Here is a 27,527-nt window from a genome sequence, read left to right as displayed (position 1 = left end):
AAACAAACAAAAAAAAAAACTAACCATTTAAAACCAGCTCCAGAGCATAACATCTGAGTTTAAGTCATCTTATTAGTCACATTGTCCCACCATGGCAACACTTAAGAATTCAGTGTTAGCCAGCATGTAAATCTTTGCTCTCTAGTAACATTCTCTGAATAGCACTGCAAGAAGGAGGCCTCGCAGCTTTGGTACTTTGGATAAAAAAGCCAAGATGGAAGAATGCAGGAGTATCTCTCACTAAAAGGTATTCACCTTGCTCCAACTTCTCCATAGAGAAAGATGAGAATTATTTCCTTCAAAATACTTGGATCCTACTGTCAACCTCATATTTTTTGAGTCCCCAGAGATTAATGCAATGAATTAGATTCATTTTGCACCACAAGGAGAGATCCAGTTGGGAAAATATAATTTTGCCATTCGCTTATTTACTTTTGTCTTGATGTTTCTCTCAAGCCAAGAATTCTCAAGCGTTGTATGAACAGAAAGTGTCAGGGCACATAGCACTAAAAGGGACCAATTGGCCACCTGCTGCAGTTCAGAAGACCACAAGCATCTCCTTTCCCACTCAACAGATCTAACACTGCTTTCTTCACTCATTATAATAGTTCACCTGGTGACAATTCCCACACTCTGTTGCTTGCTAAGCACCAAACTGTGATGTCTGTCAGCATCTTCCCTCTCTATAAAAAAATAATACACAGGCTGAACTACTGCTGCTAAAAAATATTTATTCTCAGCAGGAATCTGGCTCTTTGTTATATACTGACACTGAATATTTAAATTACAACCTTCTAATCTTTCATTTATTCATCTAGAGAATGTTGAATAAATTAAAAATAAAATGCCACAATATTCTGCCTTGACAGGGGATCTGACAAAGAACAAACATTTTCAGAAATGTGGGTTTGGTTTTCTCGCATATGCAGCTCCCATCTTTGACGAGAGATGTGCTATGTTCAATACTTCTACGGCCATATATGTCAAAAGCTAAACACCAGTTTTGAACATCTAAGCCTGTCTGAAAAAGCACCTAGGACATTCTGCTCCCTCACACTTCAGATTTGATTTGATGTGCCCCTGCATTAGAAGAGCACATGAACTGAGCAGACAATTTGGTTCATGAAACCTGCCCGCTATTGAAAATTCTCTGGAGCAATTTCTGTGATAAAATACTGGCTAGATCCACAAGCCAGCAGACATGCTCTTCATGCAGTTATTAGTCCATAGAATAACTGCTTTAAAAGTGGAACTGCCTGTGAAGCATGGAAGCATTGAAATCCCTTAATGTCCAGGGTTCACCTATGGGCTGAACTCACAGCTGAGCACAGGACCCTCCTAACTGCATACCAGCTGTATGCCTAGTAGTGAAGGAACAACATTAGCAAGAATCAAAAAAATAAATGATGGTTCAGAGAGTAGCTATCAGACTATTTTGTCCTTTCTATTAAGAAGAAAGTAAAATTCTTGCACGTCAGTACTAGAGAGATTAGTCTCCTTTGAATGACTGAAAGTAAAGATTTGGGGAAAGGGCACTGGGTACAAAGTCATTGCACTGTCAATTATATATCAGACCATGCTGCATCTGAAGGGCTTTGCAGGACAATAATAACACTGGATAGTTTAGCCAGTGGAATCCTACCTGTCCTTGTGTTCACTGTGACTCCACAACAACTGTCTTTTCATGTGACTTTACACACATGCAATGCCAGCACTTGGTTCTTTGCATCAGCAGCTCAATTTCTATCTTAATTTCCCCAACAGAGATAGAGCTTGAACTTTACTGACAGTTTCAGTTTAATTTGCACCTCTGCTTAAGATAAGAGCTGCTGAAGATACAGAAGAAGTCAAGCACTTTTTCAATGAGCAGTGCTAGTCATAGATTATAAAACCTTGTGCTTATTTTGATCAAGGCAAATAAATACTTGCTCCCAATGAAAATTTCTACTGATTATTGCTACATTATTTCTGAAGAATCAATCTCCTAGCTTGCACTTCCCTCCCACAGCCTTTTCCAGGAAAACCAATAACCCAACTTAAAGCATTTAGAGCAGTGTCTTTGAAACAAGATGTTTCAAAAATAACACAGCAATTCAAGATGTACTTTTGCACTTTTAGCACTCCTGCATCCCTGTGAAAAATTTTGCAGCACTGAGTCAGGTGAGTAAGCAAGGAAAAACGAAGTCAACATTAGCATGCAAGAGACTAAAACAAAACAAGCCTGGGTCAGCCACTGCATGCACAGCTTCTTGCTCCAAATAATTAATGAAACAGTTCCTGGTGATTTAGTAAATATCAGGAGGCTCATTTCATGGCAAAAAGCTCTCATTCATCAACTCTAACACCCTTTCTGAAAGTTCATGAGATACACAACGCCCCATGATCATTTAAAAATAAAAAAATAAAAATAAAAGAACACCACCCCAAAGCTACAAAGAACACTTCAGTTTTCTTGGAAATGGTTTCAGTGAGAGTAGAGGTACATTCTTAATCCTGCTTTGAAAAGACAGGATAGGTGAACTCAGTCTTCTTGTTCTGGCTACTCATGGAATAGTTAAAATGGCATTTTTTTCTCTACCTCTGGTACGAACAAATCAATAAAATCATAGAAGTATTAGACAGACTGAAAGACCAAATGAACAACTGCCTCAAAAGACACATAGATTTTGAAAAGACACAAAAACATGCAGATCCATTAATGTCAATATGCCAATTGATAGTTGCACTCACTGTACACACACACACTGCACAAAAGAGCATTTAGCAATTGCAGTAGAAAAATTCTAAAGACTAAATTTCTCCCAGGAGTCAGGAGGTAAAGAAAAATCACTCCAATCTATACGAAAAATTACATGCGCACACACATGCTGTGTTTTTGAGTATGATTCCCTCTTTTATATTCCAAAGCTGCTGCCTTACAGCTTTGTATGTTCAGATGAAAGCAGCAGCTGCCAGAGCTTGGCTATTGTTTGGGGTTGTTTACAGAAGGGCTGAGCACAATTATTCTCAAGGTACATGGGGGGCTCCAGAACAGGTTGAGACCAATCTGAGAGTATTTGAAAGCCAATTTGCCACGTGTTAAACATTATACACACAGATCAGAAGTGCAAGTCCTTATTCTCTCTCTTTTCTGACTTGACAAGACTTCTTTACTTAAAAAAATAAAAAAGAAAGAAAGACCAAAACAAGAGTGTTTATTCTCATGACCAGATCACCCTCCAATCTCATATACCTCTGGTATTCCCCTACTCTTTTTAAGATCTGGTGAAAAACTGATTACTCTCTACTTTTAGATATTTGAAATCGACCTCCACAAAACTATCGTTTCATTCTTATTTTTAGACCTTCCAACCTTAATTTCTCATTTTTTAACTGACTTCTTTTCAATCTCCTTTCGTCTTGTCACATTTAATTTAGTCTCTTCTGATACATGATCTTTTTCCTCTGCACTTTTACCTAGCTAAGATGCCATATCTTTTCAAACCTCATCCACTAACACATTTCATTCTGTCATAAAGGAGGCACATAATGATTACTGTGGTCTTGATACAACTTAATAAGGAATACTGTCTTTTTGTCTCAGGAAGAAGAATGATCAGATTCCCATTACATGGGTGTATATGTACATATATATAAGTGTATATATACATATGTATGTGATTATACACACACAGCATACGTGTATGTGTGTTATGTGTGTAATCAAATGCCAGTCATGATAGATTTAAAACCAGTAACACCTTGAGTGTATGTACAGAATCAACAATCACGTGCTCATTCATGTATAAACACACCATAATTATTATTTCAAAAAGAAATGACAGGAAAAATACATTTCATTGTCATCTAACATTCCAAGATGGGAACCCAACAGAACTGAGGTTCAATGGTAGTGGTGTTTGACCTCATGCTGGTTGTCAGGGAAAGGAAAAGATGCAATTCTGGATGTTTCCCTTAGTGTGAAGAAGAAAGACACCTGAAATGGCATTCAGTCACAGCTAAAATAATATTACCCACTATGTAAACCAAGGGAAAACTACACTGATGTAAAACTCAGAGGACCCTTTCACAGGTTAAACAGATCAAAATGTAGATTTCACTACTGTAATACCACAGCGAGCAACTTGATTTCGATTTTATGTATAGGTTAATTTTTTTGATGTTTGGATACAAGGAAATTTTATCTTGTCACAGTATATTGCTAAGTATTTCTTCTTATAGCAACTAATTCCACCAAAATGCTTACAAGTATAACTCAATTTCCCTTCTGCTGTTCTCAAGTAATGCTCAAAACCTGGCTCAGAACAATAACAAACACAAGAAAACCCTCACATCTATTTAAATTGATTTTGCTCTATCACATGTTGCCTACTATAGCAAAAATAAGAAGAGAGTTATATACAGGCAGCACAGTAAAATAAGCATGATCACCAAGAGAATATGCTTTAAGTAATATTGAGAAACCGAAGTAAGCAAACTTCAGCTTCTGCAGACCCTAACAGTTTAAATTAAATACTAATTCAGCAACAGCAAAACACGAAATTTTAAAACTCAGTGCTGGAAAGAAGCATTAAAATGTTCAAAGCAAAATCAGAGTATGCAATGAACATAAGGTAACTGTATCATTCCAATGTGTAACAATGAAAGAAGCAAAATACACAGGGGGAATATAACAAAGCAAGTAACCTGTTACACAGTCAGCAAATTTTTTGGCCATCCATAATAGTGAGACATACAATCACGTGCAACAGCAATACCATTTATTAATGAAAACCTCATTTTTCTGCCCTAATTATACTGTCATTTTTATGGAAATTATGACCAAGTTGGAAGTACAGTGCATAAATCCCAAGCCTATAAAACACTACATGCTAACCCTGCTTAGAACAGTCCAGTTATGGTTGGTATAAGAGGCTGAGCATTCGTTTCATTTATATTTAAGGAGCATGCCTATCATTTCTCATTGTTTCTGATGACATAGGCAGAGGTGTAAGAAACACAGTTATCTTTTTCAATATGCTGTTATGAAACTATCTAGAAATGCTGGCAATTTGGAGGAGAGGAAAAGAGAAAACTGCTAATGCTGTCCTCACGTATCATCATGAGATTTGCTCATTTTTTGATAGAACACTGAATACATTTCATTCTCGTAAATACATCCATTTCTTTCTGCTCATTTAAGGTCATTTTCTTCACTTCAGTTTAGACTACCTCTTCTTTTACAGTTTATAAGCATGCTATTTTATATCAAACTAATGTTGCTGTATTTAAATAACCTCATAAAAAAATCACACTTATCTCATGTGTATTGATTTCTTTCAAGAAACTAATTGCTACAGATAAAAGAGAAAATTTTGCTTGCCTTCATTCTACTGAATTGCACCAACAGGACAACCTGGCCTTTAAGATTCGGAAAACGCTGCACTTTACAGAAGTTTATTACTGTAACATTGTGGGTAATAAGTGGGAATTCATTATTCTTTCATAAATACTGAATTTGTTAGCACAGTATCTTTGAAGTGATGATACCAGATCCATCACAGACATTTGTGAATTCAGATCCTGAAGTCTTCTGGCATAAGGTGACTACCATCAGCTACATATTAGCGGGAAGTTGAACTACAGGTAAAGAAATTACTTGCCCAAAGTGTTACTGCAGAACATTGCAGACAATTATTATTATCATCTGGAGGATCTTGTTTGATGGCCATTTGAGCAGTCTATCCTTTTCTCAATGAGAAATGTCACGGCAGTGCTTGCAATGATCAGCCAGAAGGTGCAGGTGATTCTGAACTGCCCAGTGGAGGGGACAGCTCACAGCTCCAAACTATACTCTAGAAAAGCTTAGTCCCCTCCACTGACTGCAGAGAGATTGAGTCTAACAGACTAAAATTCTGACTACATTTAATAACTGGACTAAATGTAAAGGCCCATATAGACTCTCTGTGTCTTTTATTCTTGTACCCATTTGTAAAATGAAATCTTCAGTGCAGATCCTGTCTCTAAGTTGTCCTGTAAAAAAATGTCTGCTTACACATGGATAGCATTCTCATCAGTGAGAACTGAAGCCAGGATTTTCTGTGACCAGAACAGAGGTGCATAACATGAAAATAGACAAGGTAATATCCTTTGCTCTGAGAGCATCAGGATGTTTTATCAAAGCCAGGCTGGACTACATACATATCATGTCAACATACTGGTACTTCTATGACTTTAGAACAGATATCAGGTTTCTTGATGTGAATTGGTTCACCTATTTAAACTGATTTTCTAAGCATCTTCATCCTTTCTTAATACAAATATTACAGTCTCCTCTGACTATAAAGATGTAAAAGCTGATCACTGCACAACACAATGAAAGCGAGGTAGGATGGGGTAGTGTTATCTGGGATGTTAGATGCAGTCACTATCCATTGTGAAGATTTTAAAAGCTATAGAGAGAAATCTGAGGGCTTGCTAGAAGTGTAGGACCCTCAGACCCTCTCTCCTTTTTGAGATTTTCTTCACTTGGAGATAGTTAAAGCAGACTCAAACCTTCCTACAATCTTTGAAGTCCAGGGAACAAGGCTTGGTTTTGTTTCAATTCTGTATTTGTAGCTGTGGAAACCATATGCTAACAAGTTTGTTAGTGCTTCAGATAATTTTTCTATAGAAAAAACTCATCTCAAGATTTGGTTTCGATACCCTCAGAAAGTCTCTTCTTTTCTTTTCCTATTCCCTCACAAAAACCCATGTTTTACACTGGATCTATTGAAGTTTCAGGACTTTTTTGGACAAAAGAGCCCTGGAACTGTGGAAATAAATTCACAAGTACATTTTACACAAGTACAAGTTGGACCCCTACAATATCTGTGCAATAAGGTAGCACAGTAAGTAAGAATGTATAATCTTTCGCTGCACTTTCACCTCTACTAAAAATTGTCAAGCAGCAGCAGAGCCACCACAAAGCTTCCCTTCAGTGCCAAAAGTGCTCAGATAATGGTGCTGTGTGAGGTCAGGGTGGAAAGCCCATAATGTCACTGCTACTGCTTCTGTTTAAAATGACTTCATGCTCTGTCCTTCAGCAATTCTATGGAGATAGCAATGCCACAACTGCAGTCTCCCAGGGACTAAATCATCAGCACAAAATAATACTCCAAAGATGAAAATACACCTAAGAATTCCTAAGAAAGGATTTTTAATTTCATCTCACTGTTATATAGAACCAAATATCCTTTTTTTTTTTTTTTTTTTTTTTCCTGTGACAAACGATGCCAAAATGAAATAATGTATTACCTTGCCTGATTGCAGATAAAGCCACCATTTCCACCCAAAAAAGGAAAACTGTGGGGAAAAGAAAGTCATTATCTTGCTAATGGGTAAAAAAGCTTAGCAGTAACTTGAGCCAGACATAAACAAACACAAGGCACCTGGCTCCTACATGTAACCAGTTGTTGCGTGGGTATAAAAGATTGTAAGCACCTACAATAAATGTCCTTCCTTCTGCACCAGCAAGGGAGTCTGCGCCTCTCCAGCAAGGGAGCTTGGAGCCCTCTTGCCACAGCAAATGATCATTATTTTACTGTACGTCCCTTCTTTAATTTATTATAATTGCAGTTCTGCATGCCCTTCTCTTGCAGTCCCAGAAGGCAATGGATTTTTTGTTACATTTCTGGCCCAATCAGAAAAAGTGAAAGTAGAAGTCTAACAAAAAAACACATCTATATTTAGTTGTTAAACACAAACACTATGTTGATCTCCAGAGACAAATCCATAACAAGTTAGAATACATTTTTTTGGATTTAAAGCAATGTAACTGAGAGCCTCAATCTCCTCAGACTAATTAATTTTTCAGGTCATGGCAATTAAATTCCATGGGAAAACACAATCCATTACATACACTGCATTCTACTTAGATAAAAACTGCTGTGTGTTTGTCCACACGAAGACATGATCTTCCTTGGGAGACTTCCATTTACCTCATTTACTTCATAACAGGAAAAAGCAATACGTATCTACCACTTGTCATACTTATCATTTTGAAAACTTCCCCTTAGTACTGGCTAGCAGACCTCTTAAGGACTGCTTAAGAGCCTTACAATTTGATTCTTCACAAACACTGAGCTTCTAAAACCCTGTCTAAAACCTTGAGCTGACTGTGCTCTCTACCTCTGCACATTACATCTCAAGTAGAAAAAGATGTCTTAACCAACAAATGGAGTTGATTATTTAGAAATGTGGTTTCAGCAATCATGAAAGCAAAAGACCCACTTCAGACACTTCAGAGTCACTGTTTGTATGGTGGTAAAACAAACAGATTTCTTGCATTTACCTTGACCCAACTCAGACAATGTCGAACAGAGTTAATGGTAAAGCAAAGCACAAGATCTTTTAGAGGTTTCAAGATATTGTTTTGGTTATAAAATGAATGGTAGATGTAATTATAATATTAGCCTAATACTTCTCTATTTCCTTCGTTACTCCTATTCATTATTTCTCAGGTTTCAATGCCTTCACTTGAGGGTTTGGGTTTAATGTAACATTATGCTTTCCAACCACTACCCTCAGTTTTTAACAGTCTCTGTACACGCATGTGGCTGCCACAGTCCATTACAGTCAAGTCTGGGTTAATGTGCTTTTAAAGTTTTTACCTTAAACCAAGGCATTTCAGTACTTAACCACTGTAATCTCTTTTCTGAACTCTCACCCGAACAGTTATGAGTGCTTAACTATCATCTGTGCAAATATAACTCTTGGTTTTTCCTATAGACGGGTTTGTTAAGTTTTTGCCCTCTTTTCCTATCATACTTACCTGTTGGCTACCCCAAATCCACTCTAGGCTGTTCATATTGCAAGAGATTATCCATGTATTTATATAAATTTTTAGAAAAGACAGCAGTTCTGTATTCTGTGAAGCTTCCAATAACAGAAGGTGTTAAACTTTTCTAGAGCTATTCCACATAATATATTTTAGTAAGGACATTTTGGGCACATTTATACAAGCACAATTTTCTTATTACCTCAAAACTGACCTTAGCTTTATCACTGGTAATGTAATACTGAAGTTCATAGAACCATAATATCCTTTGAGTTGGAAGGGACCCTTAAAGGCTATCTAGTCCAATTCCCTGCAGTAAACAGCGACATGCACGGATACACCAAGTTGCTCAGAGCCCCATCCAGCCTGACCTTGAACATCTCCAGGGACAGGACATCCATCATACCTCTGGGCAACACATTCCAGTGCCTTGCTACCCTTACTGTAAAAAATTTCTTCCTCATATACAACCTAAATCTCCCCTCTTTTACTTTGAAATAATTTTCCTTGTCCTATCACAATAGACTCTGCTGAAGGTCTCTATAGCCCCTGTGTAAATACTGAAAGGCTGCTCTCAGGTCTCCTGGAGTCTTCTCTTCCCCATGCTAAACAGTCCTAGCTCTCTTAGCCTGTCCTCCCAAGGAAGACATTCCAGCCCTTGGATCACTTTTGTGGCCCTCCTTTGGACATGATCCTACAGGTCCATGTCTCTCCTGTACTGAGGACTCCACACCTGGACGCAGTACTCCAGGTGAGGTACAGTAGAAGGGCAAGATCACTTCCCTTGACCTGCTGGCCATACTTCTTTTTATGCAGCTAAGGATACAATTCGCTTTCTGGGCTGTGAGGGCACACTGCTGGTTCATGTCCAGCTTCCTGTCACCAGTACCGCCAACTCCTTTTTGGCAGGTACAATTCTTTCATTCCCCAGCTTGCACTGATAGCAGAGGTTGCCACAAACCAATGAAAGGTCTTGCATTTGCATTTGTTGAACCTCATAAAACTGCCCCAGGCTCACTGCTTGAGCCTGTCTAGGTATCTCTGAATGGCATACCATCCCTCAAGTGTGTCAGCTGCACAACACAGCTTGGTATCATCTGCAAACTTGCTGAGGGTACACTTTTCCTTGGTGAAGCTATACTGGTTACCCCAGATCACCTCCCTCTCTTCCACATGCACGGAAGCACAGCACGCAGCTGTTTTCTGCACTGATTAGCACTGTCCTGTGATACTGTTCACACTCTGCAACAGTTTCTCACTGCCTACAGAGCATAACTGACATAGTAGCCCAGCGCTAATATCAAGAACCTATTTGCATTCAACATCTTTTTACACAGCTCTGCCAGTGAGCAGTCTTCCTCTAAGTCACCTTCCACACAGCAGTCTGAACATACATACAACACTTTCAGAGGGGGTGTGAAAAGCATTTGTGTGAAAAAGCAACATAAAACCCACAAAACAAACACAAAGTGATCGCAACGCTGCTTTGTAGATGTATTTAAACTGCTCAACACGCGAACTGAGAACAGACTACTCAATCTCCAGCTGCACCACGAGGTGGTGCTCAGTCCCCTCGCAGCAGCGATGAACAACGAGTGAGGAAACGTCGCTTAACTGGGAACTAACGCGGGCATTCATAGCTGGACGACTCCCAACACAGCCCTGCTGCACACAGAATACTCAGCAAAGTGCCGCTGCGCGGCTGGAGGGGTCACCCTGCATGAGGGGAATTGCATCAAATACCACTGAGTGGGTGTGCCAAGCTGGAAGCTTGAGATCCTACCGCACCTGCAGAGAAAGCCTTAAGGACTTGGTAAACTTTACTGCTCTTTCAGGAAAGCAAGCTGCATAAGATCTATACAAAATGAAAAAAAAAAAAAAAGATATGTGTCTTCACTTAGTTTTCATGCTGTTATATCTTTTCTGTTGCATTCTAACACCTTTGAAATAACACAAAGTGTGACCAGTGAGAAAAAACTATCATAAATTTTGACTGCAATGAAAACCAGTCAATTTCATTGGCATCGCTTTCAACAATGTTGTCTTAGGAAGCAATTTACTCGTATGTATTTCCATTCATCTAAATTGTCATAATAAATCAGCAACTTCTATGCCCATAACAAAGCACAGAACTGGCTGAACACAATATAGTAGCAACGTAATTGTGTTGTATGCAACTATTTTTACACTGCAATGGTAACTACAGTTTGGTCAACTGCATATTGACTTCCAAAAATCTCAGTTATCATCCACAATTGCACTCTTCCCCTCCTTTTTTAGTGTATTGAAATTGAAATATCAAACCAAGATATTTTCCAAACTCAGCTTAGAAATCTTCATGATTTTGCATGCAGAACATTACAGCAACTGCCACCACCCCTCCTCTTGAAGCTACAGATAAACTCCCCAAATTCATGAAGAACAAGCTCCATGCTAGACAGCAACTTTGTTCAAATGTTTGAGCATCACAGGAATATTTTTCATTAGGAATCCCAAAAATGGTAATAGCTTGGCAAAGATGGCAACAGCACTCAATCTGAAAAATACTGATATGTTCAAAAGCAATACTGGCTACATTTCTTCTTCCCCCTATCAGTTTAAAATAGCGTATTGAACCATTTCAAGTGAGATTTACCTACAAAAAGAAAGGGGGAAACAAAAAACAATAGACCAAATGATGTCGGCATGCTAATAGTTCCTTAATATACAATGAAACTGTTATCTGAAGCTTTTCTCGTATTAAAAGTTAATTAGCCTCCTTTTTCTTTTTCTTTTTTTTTCCCTTGAAGCTTGCCAGTCATTCTCTACTTCACATTCACAAGCAAACCAAAATAGCAAGATACTCTTGGATGATTAGAACTCTACTCAGTGATTTGCCTCCCATTCCTGATCAGGCCTGGATACTGTGAAATCCACCAGGAGGAAAATCTATTTTGCCATAATGAAGTGTGCACGCATGACTGTTTAATACAGCAGCCACTGAAGTGATACAAGTCAAAAGAAATTTAACCATGAAAATGATTTGAGAATCTCTCTCAGGCTTCCTAACTTTCCACATTTGGAATGAAAATCTTCAGCATATTGCATTATTCACTAGCTAGAAAATGGTTTATGGTGATATAAAAATTCTTCACTGCTGATCAAACACATCTGTGGCATCTTTACCAGGCTCCTTGAGTATCAACAGTCACATACTGTATTCTCTTTGCATGGGAGAAGCAAAAAGTGCACAGCTTTTTTCTTGGTCCTCCAATCTCAAGAGTCAGCTTTTCACAAGAGGACTAGAAGATATGCAAACAAGAATAAAGACAGAGCTTCCAAAATGTTTGCTCATGGTATATTTTCTGAGAATTGAGAGCAACACAACCACAATCTTTCTATATGCATTACACACCAGGGTGCACTAACTCAACCAAGTGAGACTCCCTCTGGGAGGGAAAAGGTTCTTGTTCTCTGTCAATTCATTCAGTCCCTGCTCACACAGTAAATATTTCTAAGGTGTTTCTTTCCCAGAGAAACCATAAATCCACAGCTCACCTTTGACCAGCTCTTTACAGGTAAATCAGAGGTCAAACAATGCACTGAAGGATATTTCTAAAGTGAACTTATCCCTTACTCCTTCAACACCTGTGTGGAATTGCAGTTCTGTGCTCCCTGAAAGAAATTTTCTATTAGCAGTGTCTTTAGCCAGAGAGCTGTGCAATGCAAAACATGGGAATAAGATGGGTCACAGCCCAGGACAACTGCAGTCACTGCTTCAAGAGGTGCATGGCACAAGAGCTGTCATGCATGCCAAATCTCCTCATTATGGAGAGATAACTTGTGTCATTATCAGACCTCTCACTATTCATTCATATTTCTGTCCTAATACAGTCACTGTTTGCTTTTAAGATAGTCAACAGCTTGATACATCTTAATCCTGAAAGCAATACATTTAATGCTGCCTACGTAGTACTACCTGATACTGAATATGAGGAAACTTGCTGTGTGAGTGGCAGTATCTTGTGCAGGAAAAGAAAAATCAGAAAAGGAAAAGGAAAAGAAGAGAAGAGAAAAGAGAAAAGAAAAGAGAAAACAGAAAAGGCAAAGAAAAGAGAAAAGAAATAAACATTTGACATCTAGGCAGCATGGATGACACTTTTGGTCTTTTCTTTCTCTTTCAATTTAAGGCAGCAAAAGCAATGACTTTTTTGGCCAAATAGCATGATATCCACAAACCTGAAGGGCTTCAGCTGCACTGTGTGCACTGGCTCTGACTGGGAGAGTTAGCTTTGTTCATAGCAGAACTTACGGTACTGAGCTTTGTATTTGTGGCCAAAACTGTGCTGATAACACACCAATGTTTTTGCAGTTGGTGAACAGTGTTTACACAGTGTCAAGGCCCTCATTTTCTCACTCTTCACCCCAGCAAGTAAGCTGGCATGCCAAAAAAACTGGGAGGGAACACAGCTGGGACAGCTGACCCAAACTGATCAGAGTGGTATTCTGTACCATATAGTATGCCATTGTGCTCAGCAATAAAACTGATGGAGAGCAGAGTTTGCCAGGGGTTACCAGAGCTCAGGGACTGGCTCAGGATATTGGTTTGCTGGTGGTGAGAAATTGCTTTTGTTTTTCTTTGTTTTGCAGTGTTGTTTTTTTTTTCCCTCTTTTTTTTTTTTTTTTTTTTTTTTAACTTTTTAAATTTTATTTATGTCAGCTCACGAGCTTTCTCACTTTTGTTCTTCAAGTTCTCTCCACCATCCTGAGAGGGAAGACTGAACAAGCAGATGTGCACTATTTAGCTGCCTACCAGATTTAACCCACAACACTGGGACAAGTTCAGGTGATGACAGCTGATCTGAAAGCAACACAAATAAAGTTATACAAATAAAATGGAAAAATAACAGAGACATACAGAAGTTTTTCTATTAAAGCTTTTTTCCCCAGACGCCCTGGTTGAGATTCTGCAAACATGGCAACAGGAAAGAAGCAAGTCTTCCTGCTTTCCCTAAACAGACATCACAAAGGAAATTCATATCATAAGAATAATAATAAAGGTAAGAGTAAATAGTGCTGACAAGCAACTAATGAAGCATTAAAATAAAAAGCAGCCTCACATGACTGCAAGAATTTTCCTACCCAAGAACTTTTTACCAAGTTTACCTAAAGTTCATTCAGGGGCTCTTTCTGTTTTGGAAAAAAAATACAAAAATAAAAATATCTGCTTAACTGTTGCCTATTTCATGATCTCTCTGTTATAAAACTCGGAATTCCAATATTTAACTGAAATGTTTAATATTAAGTAATCAGAGCTAGCTTAGTAACTGACAGAATGATTTTGTACACGTTTTCATTCTTCCCCCTACACAACAGCTTTCATTTTAGCTGTAATCTCATGGAAGAGGTCAGAGGCTACAGGAATTGAAAACTGTGTATATAAAAATGTACAGCACAACAACAATCTTTCATGAAGTGGAGAGGAGCCAGAAAAAGCTCCTGTGGTGGGAAAAATAATCAGTAAACTGGTATAGCTGTTTTCCAAAATCAGGTCATTGATTCCTGACAGATGATCACTGAGTTTCCAAGGTTAATTTTTCTTTCTCATCAGGTCCTACCCTGCTGATTTAGTTAAAAAATAACACAGAAAGCTTTCCAACCAGCTCTGCTCTAAACAGTGCTGTCTCTCCAAACTGATGACCTTTGAAGATCTGCTGAAGATCTCTCCCTGTGCACCAGAAGGGAAGCATTAGACTAGAGCCCTTCTAAGGACATGACAATATTAGCTTGATGATGAAGGCTAACTGCTGTGAACTAAGAGCTGGGGCTCACTGAAGTCTGACAAACATGGACTGCCTTACATTCACAGCCTGGATGTAAAATATTCTGGGATGCAGACACCTTGTGATATAATCAATGCACTTTAAGATTGCAAAAATAAATTATGCCAAGCAAAACCTTGATCTTTGTGGCCCCGGATGAGGAGGATTAAAGACACAGTGAAAACCTTTCATTCATTACATACAGTCTTCTGCACCCAATAATACAAATTACTGGAGTCTCTTTACTAGTCACTCCTTATCCAGCATGCACTGAACATAAAGGCTCACTGATTTGGCTTAAAATTTACTGATAAGGTAGCACCCAACATATCAAGCAGTGCCTCTCCTGATTAGTGTCTGCTTTTCTTTTGACTGTTCAGAGTCTCATTAGAGATGCTCTCTCTGTTGTTCCCAGACAAAATTAATCACATACAAAACACTCTCTTCCTCACAGATCCTAAAGCATGAGTCTTCAGTTTTGTGCCAACTTTCTTTGAAAGAAGGAACAAAATGGATTTTCTAGCAATTAATTACACAATCTAATCTACAGAAGACATATTGTCTAGACAGCCACAGCAGCTTCTTATATGCTCTCCATCTTTTGGCTCTCACCTAGATAGAAGATCCCTACATGCAACAAAGCTTCAAAAGGACTCGTCCTTTCCACTGCAATTGGTAACTGCAGGGATTTTGATGATATTGTTTAAAAAAAACTCAGGAGCACTGCTTCACTGTGTACCAAGCAACCCTTGAGTTGACAGTTTAAGTCAATAGGTTTTTTCCCTCCAGTGACTTGGAGTAGACTTGAGTCAAGCAAGTTTGAGAACATATACTTCACTTTCTATTAGCTACAACGAGGAAGAAGATTTACTAGGTGATATGACAATGATCATCTACATACCAGTGAAGAGAGACATCCACATCAGATGCAGGAGTCCAGACAACATCTTTCTGGGCTACATCCAGTCCCACCATGGAGACATCAGCCATCAGATCCCATCTGCACAAGGACAGAGGAACCCCATGGCACAGTGGCAGACAGGAACCCAAATCAAGGACTCCTGGAATGGAGTACCTTGTTCCAACCTTTCTCAGGGCTGTCCCAGAGCCACCAGCCCCAGTGTCCACCACTCACCGTAAGTCATCTGGAGCAGCTCTATGGACACCTGTTCAGATTAAGGGGGTTGCTACCTAGGGGTGGGTCATATGGCATGCAGGCAAAAGCTGTTTGAAGTCATACAGGACTTATTACAACATAACACAGGGAGGTATCAAGAACAGGACAAAGGAGGAGTTCAAGTGATTTGAGGATGAACAAGAGAGGGAAAATAGAGGGGTAATGTTACAAAAGGGCAGTCAGCTGGCTGATTATTATGCTTGTCTAACTGTGCTCAGTGCTGACCAGCAGTCCATCTTCTCTTACCATTACATTATTTTCTAACTCCTTCCTGGTGAGAGCTCTCTATTCTGTGTGTGTGAGGGTGAATGGAGACCTGAGTGCGGCAAACAAAGTCAGACTACATGTCAGATTATACATACATCCATATTGCAAGGTGCACAAATAAGTATCTGATCACTAGCAGAAATCAAGCTAGACTAGCCAAGGAATAGCTGAAAGGGCCTGGGAACAACTGAGTGAGTTGTTATCAGCTCAGTTCTAGGTATGAGAACACCTCCTATATCTAGGCAAAAGAGTACAGGGAGGTCAGCTACTGGGACATTGAAGACCTGACCAGCTGCATCTGTAACAGGAACTGGAACAGACCTCTGTCTTTGGTGCTTTTTATGCCAAGATGCCAAAGGCTGCAGACACTGAGATCCAGGGACCAGCCACCAGGAAGACTAAGCATCTGAGTTCATTCGCTGCCTGCATCATATGTACAATCCACATCGTACATATGTCCATATCTTGCTACTTAAATTCCATCCTGTTTAAAAAGAGATGGGAGCAGGATGAGGCCGCTGTTGTTGCCTATGTTCATGTGGGTGCTCAGAGTGCCTCTGTAACCTGTGTGGCTGGTCATGTACTTGTGTGCACATAAATATATATAAATATAATTAATATGCATGCTTTGTATGCATGTGCCTGCTGGAAATGCATCTTCAGCCTTGCTACAAGCTGAACCTGGGAGCTTGAAGCAGCAGCAACTCTACTCCTACCCACGTTGGATCCAGCGTGGTTTATTTTCTTAACAGAATTCATAGCTAACTATCTGCAAAATATCTGAGAGGGCTGCTGTTTGATCATCTGTCTGAAGGAAAAGACTTCTGAAGGCAGGCTTACTCTCTTCCTAGCTTACAATGCAGTAACAGCACAAGGCCAGAGCAGCGCTTTGAGTCTGAGACTTCTATAAGGTGAGAATGTTCCCAGCTAAGCTGTAACAGGTGCGACAGACACCACGTTTGCTTTCACTACTACAATATGACATACTAATGACTTGTCACTTTTCAGGCTGTGTTATTTCTTCCTGATAACGTTTAAATGGCATTAGTAGATACTAGAGTCACAAATCTGACGTGTATGCTTAATCATACCTCTTCACTTTCCAAATAATGTTTTCATGTTAGAGCACTATTAAGCTTTTATTAAAATGACAGCAATATCCCTAAGAATCAGATAAGTGCACTTGTTTTTATAACATTTTGATTAGATTAGAGTTAGTATGGCTTCTTATTTACTTCTGATGATGGAAAAAAAATAAAAAGAAAAAACCTTTAAACCTCTCCTAGAAAGTTCCTCGCTTTAGGTTCATATTTTATGTTGTTACAGTAGCACTTATTTAAATGAAACATTAACATTGCATTAAGGATCCAAATACAGTAAGCACAGCAACTAAAAAGAAAGAACAAGCTGTCTTCTATTGTTAAAGATCATTCCAAAATTGATTGGATCTGAAACAGTGTGCTTAGGGACCCCATACAGACACAGAATCAGCTAGCACTGATGTGACTATGATTCTTCACCCTCTTCCATTTTTGCTTTTAGCAATAGCGAAGAAAAGAGAACCAGGATTTTCTGAGGTTTCATGAGGCACATGAAAATAGGTAATGGCTTGTATGGCAGGCTTCCTTACTGAGAAGAAAAGGCCTCATTATGAAATAAGAAGCAAGAAGACAGAAATACTCACTGTCTCAAAAGCTGCTGCTTTTGGAAGAGCAAATCTCCCATAAAGGCAGTGTCGAACTATGTGACTGTGACTAATATCATGCCACATAAAAGTTCTGGAAGAAGTAGAGAGAACTGAATCAAGAAAAAGAATACAAGGAATATACTAGAAACCATGCAAACTGAAGACATCTCCCAAAGCTAGTGAATTTGTAGCATACACAGCCCTGTCCTCTGTACTTAATTTTTAGAAAAATTCTGAAAACTATCCCTTCTGGACTGACATGAAGCAGGAGTTTGTCACTGAGAAAGAGAATAAAGTAAATTAGTATCATCAAAAATCTGATGAAAAGCGAGAGTACCAGATAGCATGGCACAAAGTATAAAACCACCACAACAACCTTAATTTTCTTTGAAGTGAGCTATATGCATTGGTTGTTCCTAAAGTAATGCCTCCTATTTCTTTTCACGGAAAATACAACAGATACAAATAGCACGACTCTGCTTGATAAAGCAAATGCTCAACTACAAAACACAATTCTTCAACAGAGTCAACACCATTAGCTGTGTGTTTTTGCCAGTGATGAACAAGAGACTGCATTCCACGCTCATAAAAATCTGAATCGCAGTCCAGAAAACGGCTTGTCTTTCTTATCACTGTCACCACTGCTGAAATGCACCACCCATCACCTCATTGTGCTCACATTCACTGCTTAGTCTCCATAAATATTCAGCAAGCACTGATGAATGTCAATGAGTGTCATTTTTTTCGGGTGGGGAAATTCCATGACAGACATCTGTTTCATACACGCTTCCATGTCAGACACTGTTCTGTCAGACTTCGCCTCTGCTGCCATTTGTCACACAGCAACAACACGTAATGGGACACTGGGGAGAAAGTTCAACCTCTACTACCATAAAGCCAACAACTGCCTCTGATGTCATGGGCCAACATAATAAAATAATAAAACAGAACACATTTCTTTCAGAGCAACCCTCATATTTCAAGAACTAGTTTACAGGAGGTGGATCAAAGAGTAACCATTCTTTGGGAAATCCTATTAAAAAAAAAAAAAAAAAAAAAAGTATATGTATGCAAAAGTACAGGGTATTTAGTCTATGCTTATTTTTCCCATAAATCCAGCAAACAAAATGTTACAATCCATTATGTCTGCACTATGCTGAAGAGCCATTCAGTGCATCTTCACAGCCTATTCTGGGACACTGATCCTATATTTGGTTATGCTGATTTTACACTAAGAGGAAAAGAGAGTTACTGTCCAGTTACATCTGTGTAAGCAAATGCTCTGCAGTGTCCCTCTAAAGTCAAACTTTGTCGGTGTGCAGAAACAGACAAGATCAGCATAGGAAACTACAAGAGTGAAGGGAGGGAATGAAATGAGTACTAAAATAAATTCAGAGAAAGTAAAAACTATTCTTTTTTTTTGGACACAGTGTCAGTCTCCCATTCCAGAACTGTGAGATGTGACAGTGAAGAAAAACAAAGCCAGGATAAGAAGAAATGAAATTACAGAAAACAGTATTTGACATTAAATATATGATATGTCAAAGATATGCAAACAAAAATCTCTTACTGTTTCCAATGAAAATTAAGAGCAAATATATATTGAAAACTAAATGCTTACCTGATAGAATATATTGGATTCCTCCCCAATAGCATGAGCTTCAGTGTTTGCTGTGATCCTGCTAGTAAGCTAGCAAATGCAGTGAGATCCCAAATGTACAGCTTTGTTTTAAAACCAGGAATCAGATCCTTACATTCAGTTAGCAGTGGTGACTGCTTGACCTGAACTTCTTCAACTGACTGGTAATCCTATTCATCAAGTTAATTTAAAACACTTCTACCTATTTCAACAGACCTGGGCAAACCTATGTGCATGTTGATAATTCCTTCTGCACAAGTAAACGTGCCACACACAAGTCAGTGTCCCTACAAGAATGGTTACAGCGTTATATTCTTGCCTAACCATATTTTATTCATGCAAGGATTTACAGTTTTCCATCAATCAAGTCCCAGAAGGTTTTCTTCCAGAAAGCAGAGCAGATGACCTGAGTCACCACAACACACAGCAATGAAACAAGGTGTTGGAGGGAATAGGAGAGGGGCTGTTCATTTTAAGCAAAGTGTCATAAAAAATAAATTAGGAAAATCCAAAGTGTTTTTAAATAAATAAATAATCATCAACCTTCAGAGGAAGACTCTTTAAAAATGCAGCAGCCTCAAGTATTAAAAATGCATGGAAGCAAAATGATTCAAGTTGCTTTGATGCTTATGGGGAAACTAACAAAAACATTGGATTCAGACTGTTTTCCCACTGATCTGATAATAGGATTCTCTTTTTTTTTTTTTTTAAATATACATATATTCCAATTACTGCTATGTTTTGCTTTGCATGAAAGCCAGACCTTTGCCCCTTGTTACTAAAGCTATTTCCTGCCTGAAAACAGTCTCCTATAGGTGAGCCTTGAATAGCAAACTATCATTAAAAGTAGAAGATGATGGCAAAAACATCAGATGATACCAGCGCAACTGATATGGATGCTCAAATGACACAGAGAAACAAGAAGTATGGCACAAGTTTCTCGATAGAGTTATGGGTAGCTAAGCATCAAGAGCACATAAAAAAGATCCTACTTTTTATGCAGATACCCTTTGTCGTTGCTGGGTGAAATCTGACATCTCAGTAGAGATTCAATATGCTTTCTTCTATTGCCTACTCCATCTTGTAATACAGCGTTTGAACTTAGAAGTGCAAAAGGAAATCAACAAGGGCAGACAAGCTTTGAGTCATACAGGACTATTCCTACTGCAGAAGGACAAAAGGATGCAGTTCTCAAAGCTGTGAACACATGCTCAAGTTCCTGTAGCACATCAAGGCTTACAACCAAAATATTCACAAATCAGTTGATACTTTATCACCAGTCTCTGACTTCAGGCTCTACCTCCCAAGACCATGAAACTAATTGCTTCCACTTCCCTGAAAAGTTGGATCTGAATCAGCTGGAAGTGAGCAGGAGGGAAAACTGATCTCTAATCTGCAACTATAATGTTTCAGGTTTGGAAAGCAAAATGGAATAGGGGGGGGGGGAAATTGCTGCTAACAATACACAAACACACTTTCAGACCATAACCATAGCAAGCATGTTAAGAAATTGCTCTACGAAAATGTTCTCTCAGTGCTGCTACAACTGTCCCTGTAGTGTGGTATTCCACTTCTACTTGAAAGCTCTGCCTTTGGAGCTGCAACACACTTCATTTTTTCTGCTAGCTTGGATTGGGACCATTGGTAAACAAAAAGACCACAGTCTCTGAAAAAATCCCCACATCAACTCATCAGATCACCTAGGCTGGAAGAGACCTTCAAGACCAACAATCAACTTGACCTATTGCATCCCAACACACATGTCCCTTAGTGCCATGGCCACATGTCTCTTAAAAACCTTGAGGGACGGGGACTCCACCACTCTCCTGGGCAGCCCATTCCAATGCTTTCCATGAAAAAATTCTTCCTAATGTCAAATCTAAACTTTACTTGGTAAGACACCAATTTCCTTGTGTTCTACCACTTATCACCTGAGAGAAGAGACCCATCCTACTTCAGTTGCTTTCAGGCAGTTGTAGATGAGGGCTCCCCTCAGCTTCTTGTTCTCCAAAATAAACAACCTCTATTCCCTCGCCACTTCTTACAAATCTAGTTTTCTAGTCTCTTCACCAGTTTCTTTGCTCTTCTCTGCAAGCTCCATTCTCTTAGAAAAACACTCCAGTTCGAGGCCTACAGCAACACCAAACAGTTCTTTGAAGCAAACAGAAAAGACCTTGTTTGTTCAGTAACAGTATAAAATTGGATATGGTCTTTTAATATTATTTTTCATGCCAGGATTATACATTCTTCCTATCAATCAGCATCTTTCTACAGCTTTCTTTGCTTTTAGAGGCTAAAACCAATGAGTGGTAAAAGTCTATGCTAAAAGCTCTCATATAATTCTGATGATATCCTCAAAATCTAAGATCTAATTCTCTTTCTTCTATACCCAAATAAAAATGACTTCAAACGAATATCATGTTGTCACCATTCTGAAGTACAATGAGAATTTGAGGTTTGTTTTTATGTTTGTTTTTAAATATGCATGACATTTTGTAGTGGAGAAGTGCATACAGTACCTGTTGTTATGCTTATGTGACTCTTTAATAAGTTTTCATAAAGACAACAGGTTACCAGTGAAAAATAACATCAGCTCATCAGGTTCTTCAGGCGTTCTTCTGCAAAGCTATGAAATAACAGTTCATCTCCTCCTTGGAGAGACCTAACACAAAATTTTCATGTACAATCACCATGAAGTCTTCCCTCCTCCCCACAGCTTTGTATTCTACCCAACCCCTCAATTTCAGACTTTTTTTAAAAAAAGAAGCAAGAAAAAGAAAAAAAAAAAGAAAAACAGCTTATAAAACCACAAAGAAAATAAAGTTATTTTAATATATATATAAAGAGAACAAAATGAAACTTGAGGGAAAACTTACTGGCGTTACAGTTTATCCTGATACAGTCTAGATGGGGAAAAATAAATGAAAGATGAAATTGCATCCTTCAAGGTAACAGCTGCAGACATCCAAAAACAATCAGTCCACCCTTCCGGGGACAGACACACGCAAAGAGATGTGGCCATTTTATATTTATATACAGTCTGTACAAGTTCAGGAGTGGATGTATATGTATAGTATATTCTACATAAATATTTGTTACATAAATATATATATATACATAAACATATATATACACACATATGTATAGAGAGATATACGAGTATACATATATATCCACACTTAACATTTTATTTTTATAGAAGCATCTAAGAGTATCTTCTACTCCAGACCATGAACTGATGTGAATTACAAGTAAAAAAAATTGACAATTAAGCACAAAAAAAATCTCCCTTAAAATGCAAATCATACTCCAGTGTAATTTCTCTTTTTAAAAACCTTTAGCAATTTCTGTAAGAAGCTTGCAGTTTGAAGTCAACCTTTACACTTGGATTCTTTTGAATTAGTTTGTATTGTTATTGCATAAATACACCATCTGTCCAACACAGAATACCTGTAGAATCAGTCTATGAGATTTGTTGGTGCAATATTTAACCCTTTCCAGCTCTCCCAAAGACAGACCCTCTACTCATGTCCCCTCGTGCCAGCCCAGAACACTTTTTAGTATGTGCACAGGCACATTTAACACTGTCCATTTAGGTGAGGAAAGGGTTAATATACTGCCCAATTGTGTCCTGTCATAAAATGGCCACTTGCAAACAGCTAACCGCACGAACGCCCAGCCCAGATTTCAGCTAGTTCTGGAGATTGGGAATACTATTTTTTTTCTTAACTTTTTTTTTTTTTTTTTTAAACTTGGTGGGGGACATGGGGAATTCTTTCAAAGGTTCCCAGCCCTGCCAGTTCCTCAAAGCCCAACCTCGCCTTGCTGCCTGAATGCTAAGATTGAAAGGAATGCTCATAACGTTCAGGGAGAAGATGAAATGGGCAGTGAAGTGGCAGATCTGCGAACCTTTGCTCACCCTGTTTCATTCAGAGTTTATGGACAAGGGAGGGAGGAGAAGGGGTGTATGGAAATTAAAACAGAGTTATGGTTGTAGAGCCTAATAAACAGTAACTGAAAAACTGCACAAGAAAAATGACTGGAGGTGAGGGAGCCTGAGCTAGAGGGCTTCTGAGCATCGCTTCTTTAATTTTACACATTAATGCTCAGCATATCTCAGGATATGACCCATAGTATCCTACTTACAGTCTGGTGAACAACTTTTACTGTAGGGTCCAATGTGGTTGAAAGCTACTGTATTGGTGCTATTGCATATTTTGGGTGATGCTGACCTTCTCTTGGGAAATCAGGCCAGAAATAACAGCACCATGCTTCTAGAAACCCAGGTTACCAAGGTTTTACCAGCAAAGATGGTTGTATGTATTACAGAGATATGGCCCAGAGTGATCATACAGAATGGCAGAGAAATAAAAAGCAGTTTGCTTTTAACTGGGCCAATTCTGTGTTTACTCAGACAATTATTATAAAAATAGGAAAACTATTTCAGCAGCTGAAACTAAGTGCAATCTTAGAAGATGAGAAAGAGTAAGGATCTATAAATAAAGATTCATAATGAGTTAGGGGTATACCAATCAGGAACAGCATAGCCATAAAGCATCTGTTTTCAACCAGAACTTCCCTTGAGAAAATCTGGGTTTGGTTTTGTGCGATTAGGTTTGTCATGTGTCGTCAACCGCAACAGAAAAGTGGGAGCAAACAGCCCTGGAGCAATTGGTACGATCACCATACGGCGGTGGCTATATCCCATATAGCACCTGGATGGGTGAAGGGGAGCTCTTACGTGTATGCTGGGAAATCAGCTACCCTTGCCTCTACAACCTGAAAGAGAGTGAGTGAGAGAGACTTCAGAACCTCACTGCAAGTGAATGCATCACGGAAGATACAGCTGGAACGGGGAAATTATTTATGGGCTAAACAATTAAGTGTGCTGTAAAGGGAAACATGGCTGGTCCTCAGCAACATTCATCAAATTTAGAAACTAAAACCATTGTTGTGGTTCTGATCTCTGCAGAGAAGTTTTGCTTTTTTGTTTGTTTGTTTGTTTATGCAATACTGAAACAACTACATGCCCTAGAACTTCCCTCCTAAGTCACTGGCTGCTCTGAGTGAAGGGATTGGTGTCTCACACTGAAAATCAGTGTAGCCCTTATCCTGACTGGTAGATTTCAATTTCAAAGGATAATGAGATCAGGCCACTGAAGGCGTGCCCCTGACAACTATCACGGTACTATCCGATCACCAGACTCTACAATGCCACAAAATAAAGTGCCAGGAAAAAAACACCCGAGCTTGCTCCAGAAGAATCAATTCCTGAACCAGCCTTGGCCCAGCTAGGTCAGCAGGATCTTGCTTGGCAGCTAAGCTCCTACATCTGCCTGTGGTACTACACCAGCACTGCCACGCTCTCCTGCACCAGGGCTAACACTGATGCACTCTGCCACAAAGACTCTCAATCCACCACACTACTTCTCTCTACAAAGCACTTTCTTATACCAAGTAGATGTACTTTAAGATCCAATGCCTTTTTCATTTTACAAATGGAAGTTAGTAAAGGTGCTGTATTCCAATACCATAGCAATTGCCAGAAGAGAAGAAACTAGAATATTTAGGGAGCCATCTGGTTAACAGGCCTTCAAGAATTGAAAGCACTTTGTAGAGAAAGACATTAACTATTGCTGTCAGGCAAGCTATGGAAGCTGCAGTTGCCCAGAAGTTCTAGAAAAAAATGAACTAAAATGAACCTCAAGCCAGTCACTGAAAAGAGAGGCATTAAAAGCCAAATGTGCTACACTGAAAGAACAGGCACAATATTTCCTATTTCCTTAATCCTGATCCTTGCCCAAAGCAACAACAAAGTTACAATCATTAATACATGAAACTGTTTTTTCCTTCTTACATCAGTTTTTAGAAATGAAGGAAATACTTGGTTTCCTCTAAACCAGTACAACACTACAAAAGCCAAAGCTAAGGGTGCTTTCCCTGACAGTAAGGGGCAGGGTTCATGCTCAGCAGCCACAGAATTGAGGAACAATTAAGAGGACTGCTCGAGAGTCCCCCAGCAGTGCAGTAAGACTTTTGATAATTATTATCTATGCCTCTAAGCATAGTTATCAGCTTCTACTGATGTGATTTACTTTGTTTAGGTATGGTTGTATTCCTGACTTAAAAAAAAAGGTTTTCTTTTCTTTGGACTTCAAAGATGAGTGTGCCTAAACAGCTGTAAATCCAGTAAGCAGCCAGTCCTACCACTGAATGAGATGTTTACAGGACAGTCACAAAGTAACTTCATTTTTGTAAGGACATGGGGAGCAGGATGACCTGAAAAGATCTTATACAGTTACTTTCTGCAATTGTTATTCCTAGTGTAAATCAGATGCTGCTTTCTTGGTGCATGGATGCTTAGGTTTTCCAGAGCACATCACAAGGAAACTGGGAAAAAGACTCTCTCCTTGCAAAAAGGTTAAATAGCTTCACTCCAGCTAACTAATGTTAAAGAGTCACTGTTTGAATAGCATTAGTAGCAGACTAATGAAGTCTCCAGTAATTACATCGGTGTTTCTTACCACTACTCTGTATCTTTGTGCCACAGAATGGTGATATTTACATTATCTGCAATTTCTGAGGCCCCAGCCTGTCTTTTTCCTTGAATCCATCACCTTTGCTGTGGGAGGATAAAGTGTTTGCTCCTTTTGAAGAGCATCCACATGTGGTTATGGAAGAGCACTTCAAAGTAAGACTAGAACAAGAAAGATGATCAGGGCCTGACAATTTCTGCTCACTCTAGGTTATCCCCTGTGGGGAACTCGGATGAGGCCCTGTGCACTCTTCCTCCATGCTACAGTGCAGCTCTTTGTCTCTCTTACTTCTCAGACTGTGCACCCACCTGTTAGTATTAATGGGAAGATGACAGATATTTTTTCCCCATCTATTATAATAAAAAATATATATCAAAAGTTACTGTATGGGTTGATTATCAAAAAAAGCACACCTAGGTATACATTTGCACATCCATCTGCATGCACAGCCTGTACAAAAGGAAATTTGGTGTAAAAGTTCACGTATGTTTAAAAAAGAAAAACAGAAAGCACGTATGCTCCCTCTTTATATATGAATTATAAAAATCTGCACATTTTGGAAAGACAAAGATATCTTTGAAAACCCTAAGGAAGAAAGGTAGGAGACAGGCATAGCCACATTTGTTTGCAGGAGAACTTAGATTAACAGGCTGTAGGCAGAATTTATTCTGGTCACCAGTGCCCTGAAGCTGAGTCTAGCAAGAAGAAACAAAACTGAAATATTCTTTAACAAAAGTCAGTGAAACTATAATCTTCCCATTCACCAATGGGAGGGAAAAAAAAGTGAAGGTGCATCTCTTTACTGGACCAGCCATTTCTTTCCCTTAATGCAAATCTCAGCATCTCAACTTGGGAAATGATTCCCAAGCGTGTTCCAAGCCATTATTTGCTTCATCTCTCTCTCTCACTCCTTTCACTGTACACTCATTTCCTCAGAATCCTTATGAACAAAAGTGAGATCTACATCATATTTGGACTTCTATTCTTCACACAACAAACAAACTACTGTGAAACCTGCTGTCGACATGCAGACTGGACTGCCTCAGGGACTGACATGGGAAAGGTCTTTAACAACTTCCTCACTCCTCTTTCATAGAGAATTATTCACCACTGCTCTTATCCCTCCTACCTTCTACAGCAAGCCCCCATGCCCACCCGTGCCTGCTCTACAATCTATCCCCCTGGCTGAAGCCAGGACAACACTGTGTGTTCAGGAGGTGGTGGGATATGCCAGCCACTGCAGGCTGCTCTGTACACTCTGTTCTCAGGGCTGTTTGCTGTGCGGGCCGCAGGCTTCAGGCCTTTGAAGGGTTGAATACCATCTTTTGATTTACTATGGCTGATGGGGTATGGGAAAGCTTTACAACTGAAATACATAGAAGAGTTAAAAAAATAATAATTAAAAAAAAAAAGAAAGAAAATAAAAAACAACACAGGAAAGACCTATATAACCACACAAATGATAACAAGTAATCAAATGGAATAGATCAAAGAAGAAAGAGACAATTCTTAGTAATAGTTTTTAATGACTTATAAGAAAAGCACAATTATATAACTCACCACTCAAAACAGTCACTGTTTACACACACATCATTGGTTAGATGCTCAGGAGGATGGTGACAT

At 39.0% G+C, this 27,527-nt stretch overlaps 1 protein-coding gene across 1 annotated transcript in view; it reads right to left on the bottom strand.

Annotated features, from left to right (window-relative positions):
- The window catches only part of NRXN3 (neurexin 3), a 938,203-nt gene that overhangs the window by 589,371 nt on the left and 321,305 nt on the right, over window positions 1-27,527 (bottom strand). The window contains exon 11 of the mRNA XM_090141457.1: window positions 22,245-22,271. Coding sequence (XP_089997583.1) covers window positions 22,245-22,271 — 27 coding nt within the window. The remainder of the gene's footprint in view (window positions 1-22,244; window positions 22,272-27,527) is intronic.

This window comes from Phasianus colchicus, chromosome 5 (assembly GCF_987193195.1).
Source record: "Phasianus colchicus chromosome 5, bPhaCol1.hap1.1, whole genome shotgun sequence".
Lineage (NCBI taxonomy): Eukaryota > Metazoa > Chordata > Aves > Galliformes > Phasianidae > Phasianus > Phasianus colchicus.
Note: the sequence above shows the minus strand (reverse complement) of the source record. Positions and strands in the feature narration are given on the sequence as shown.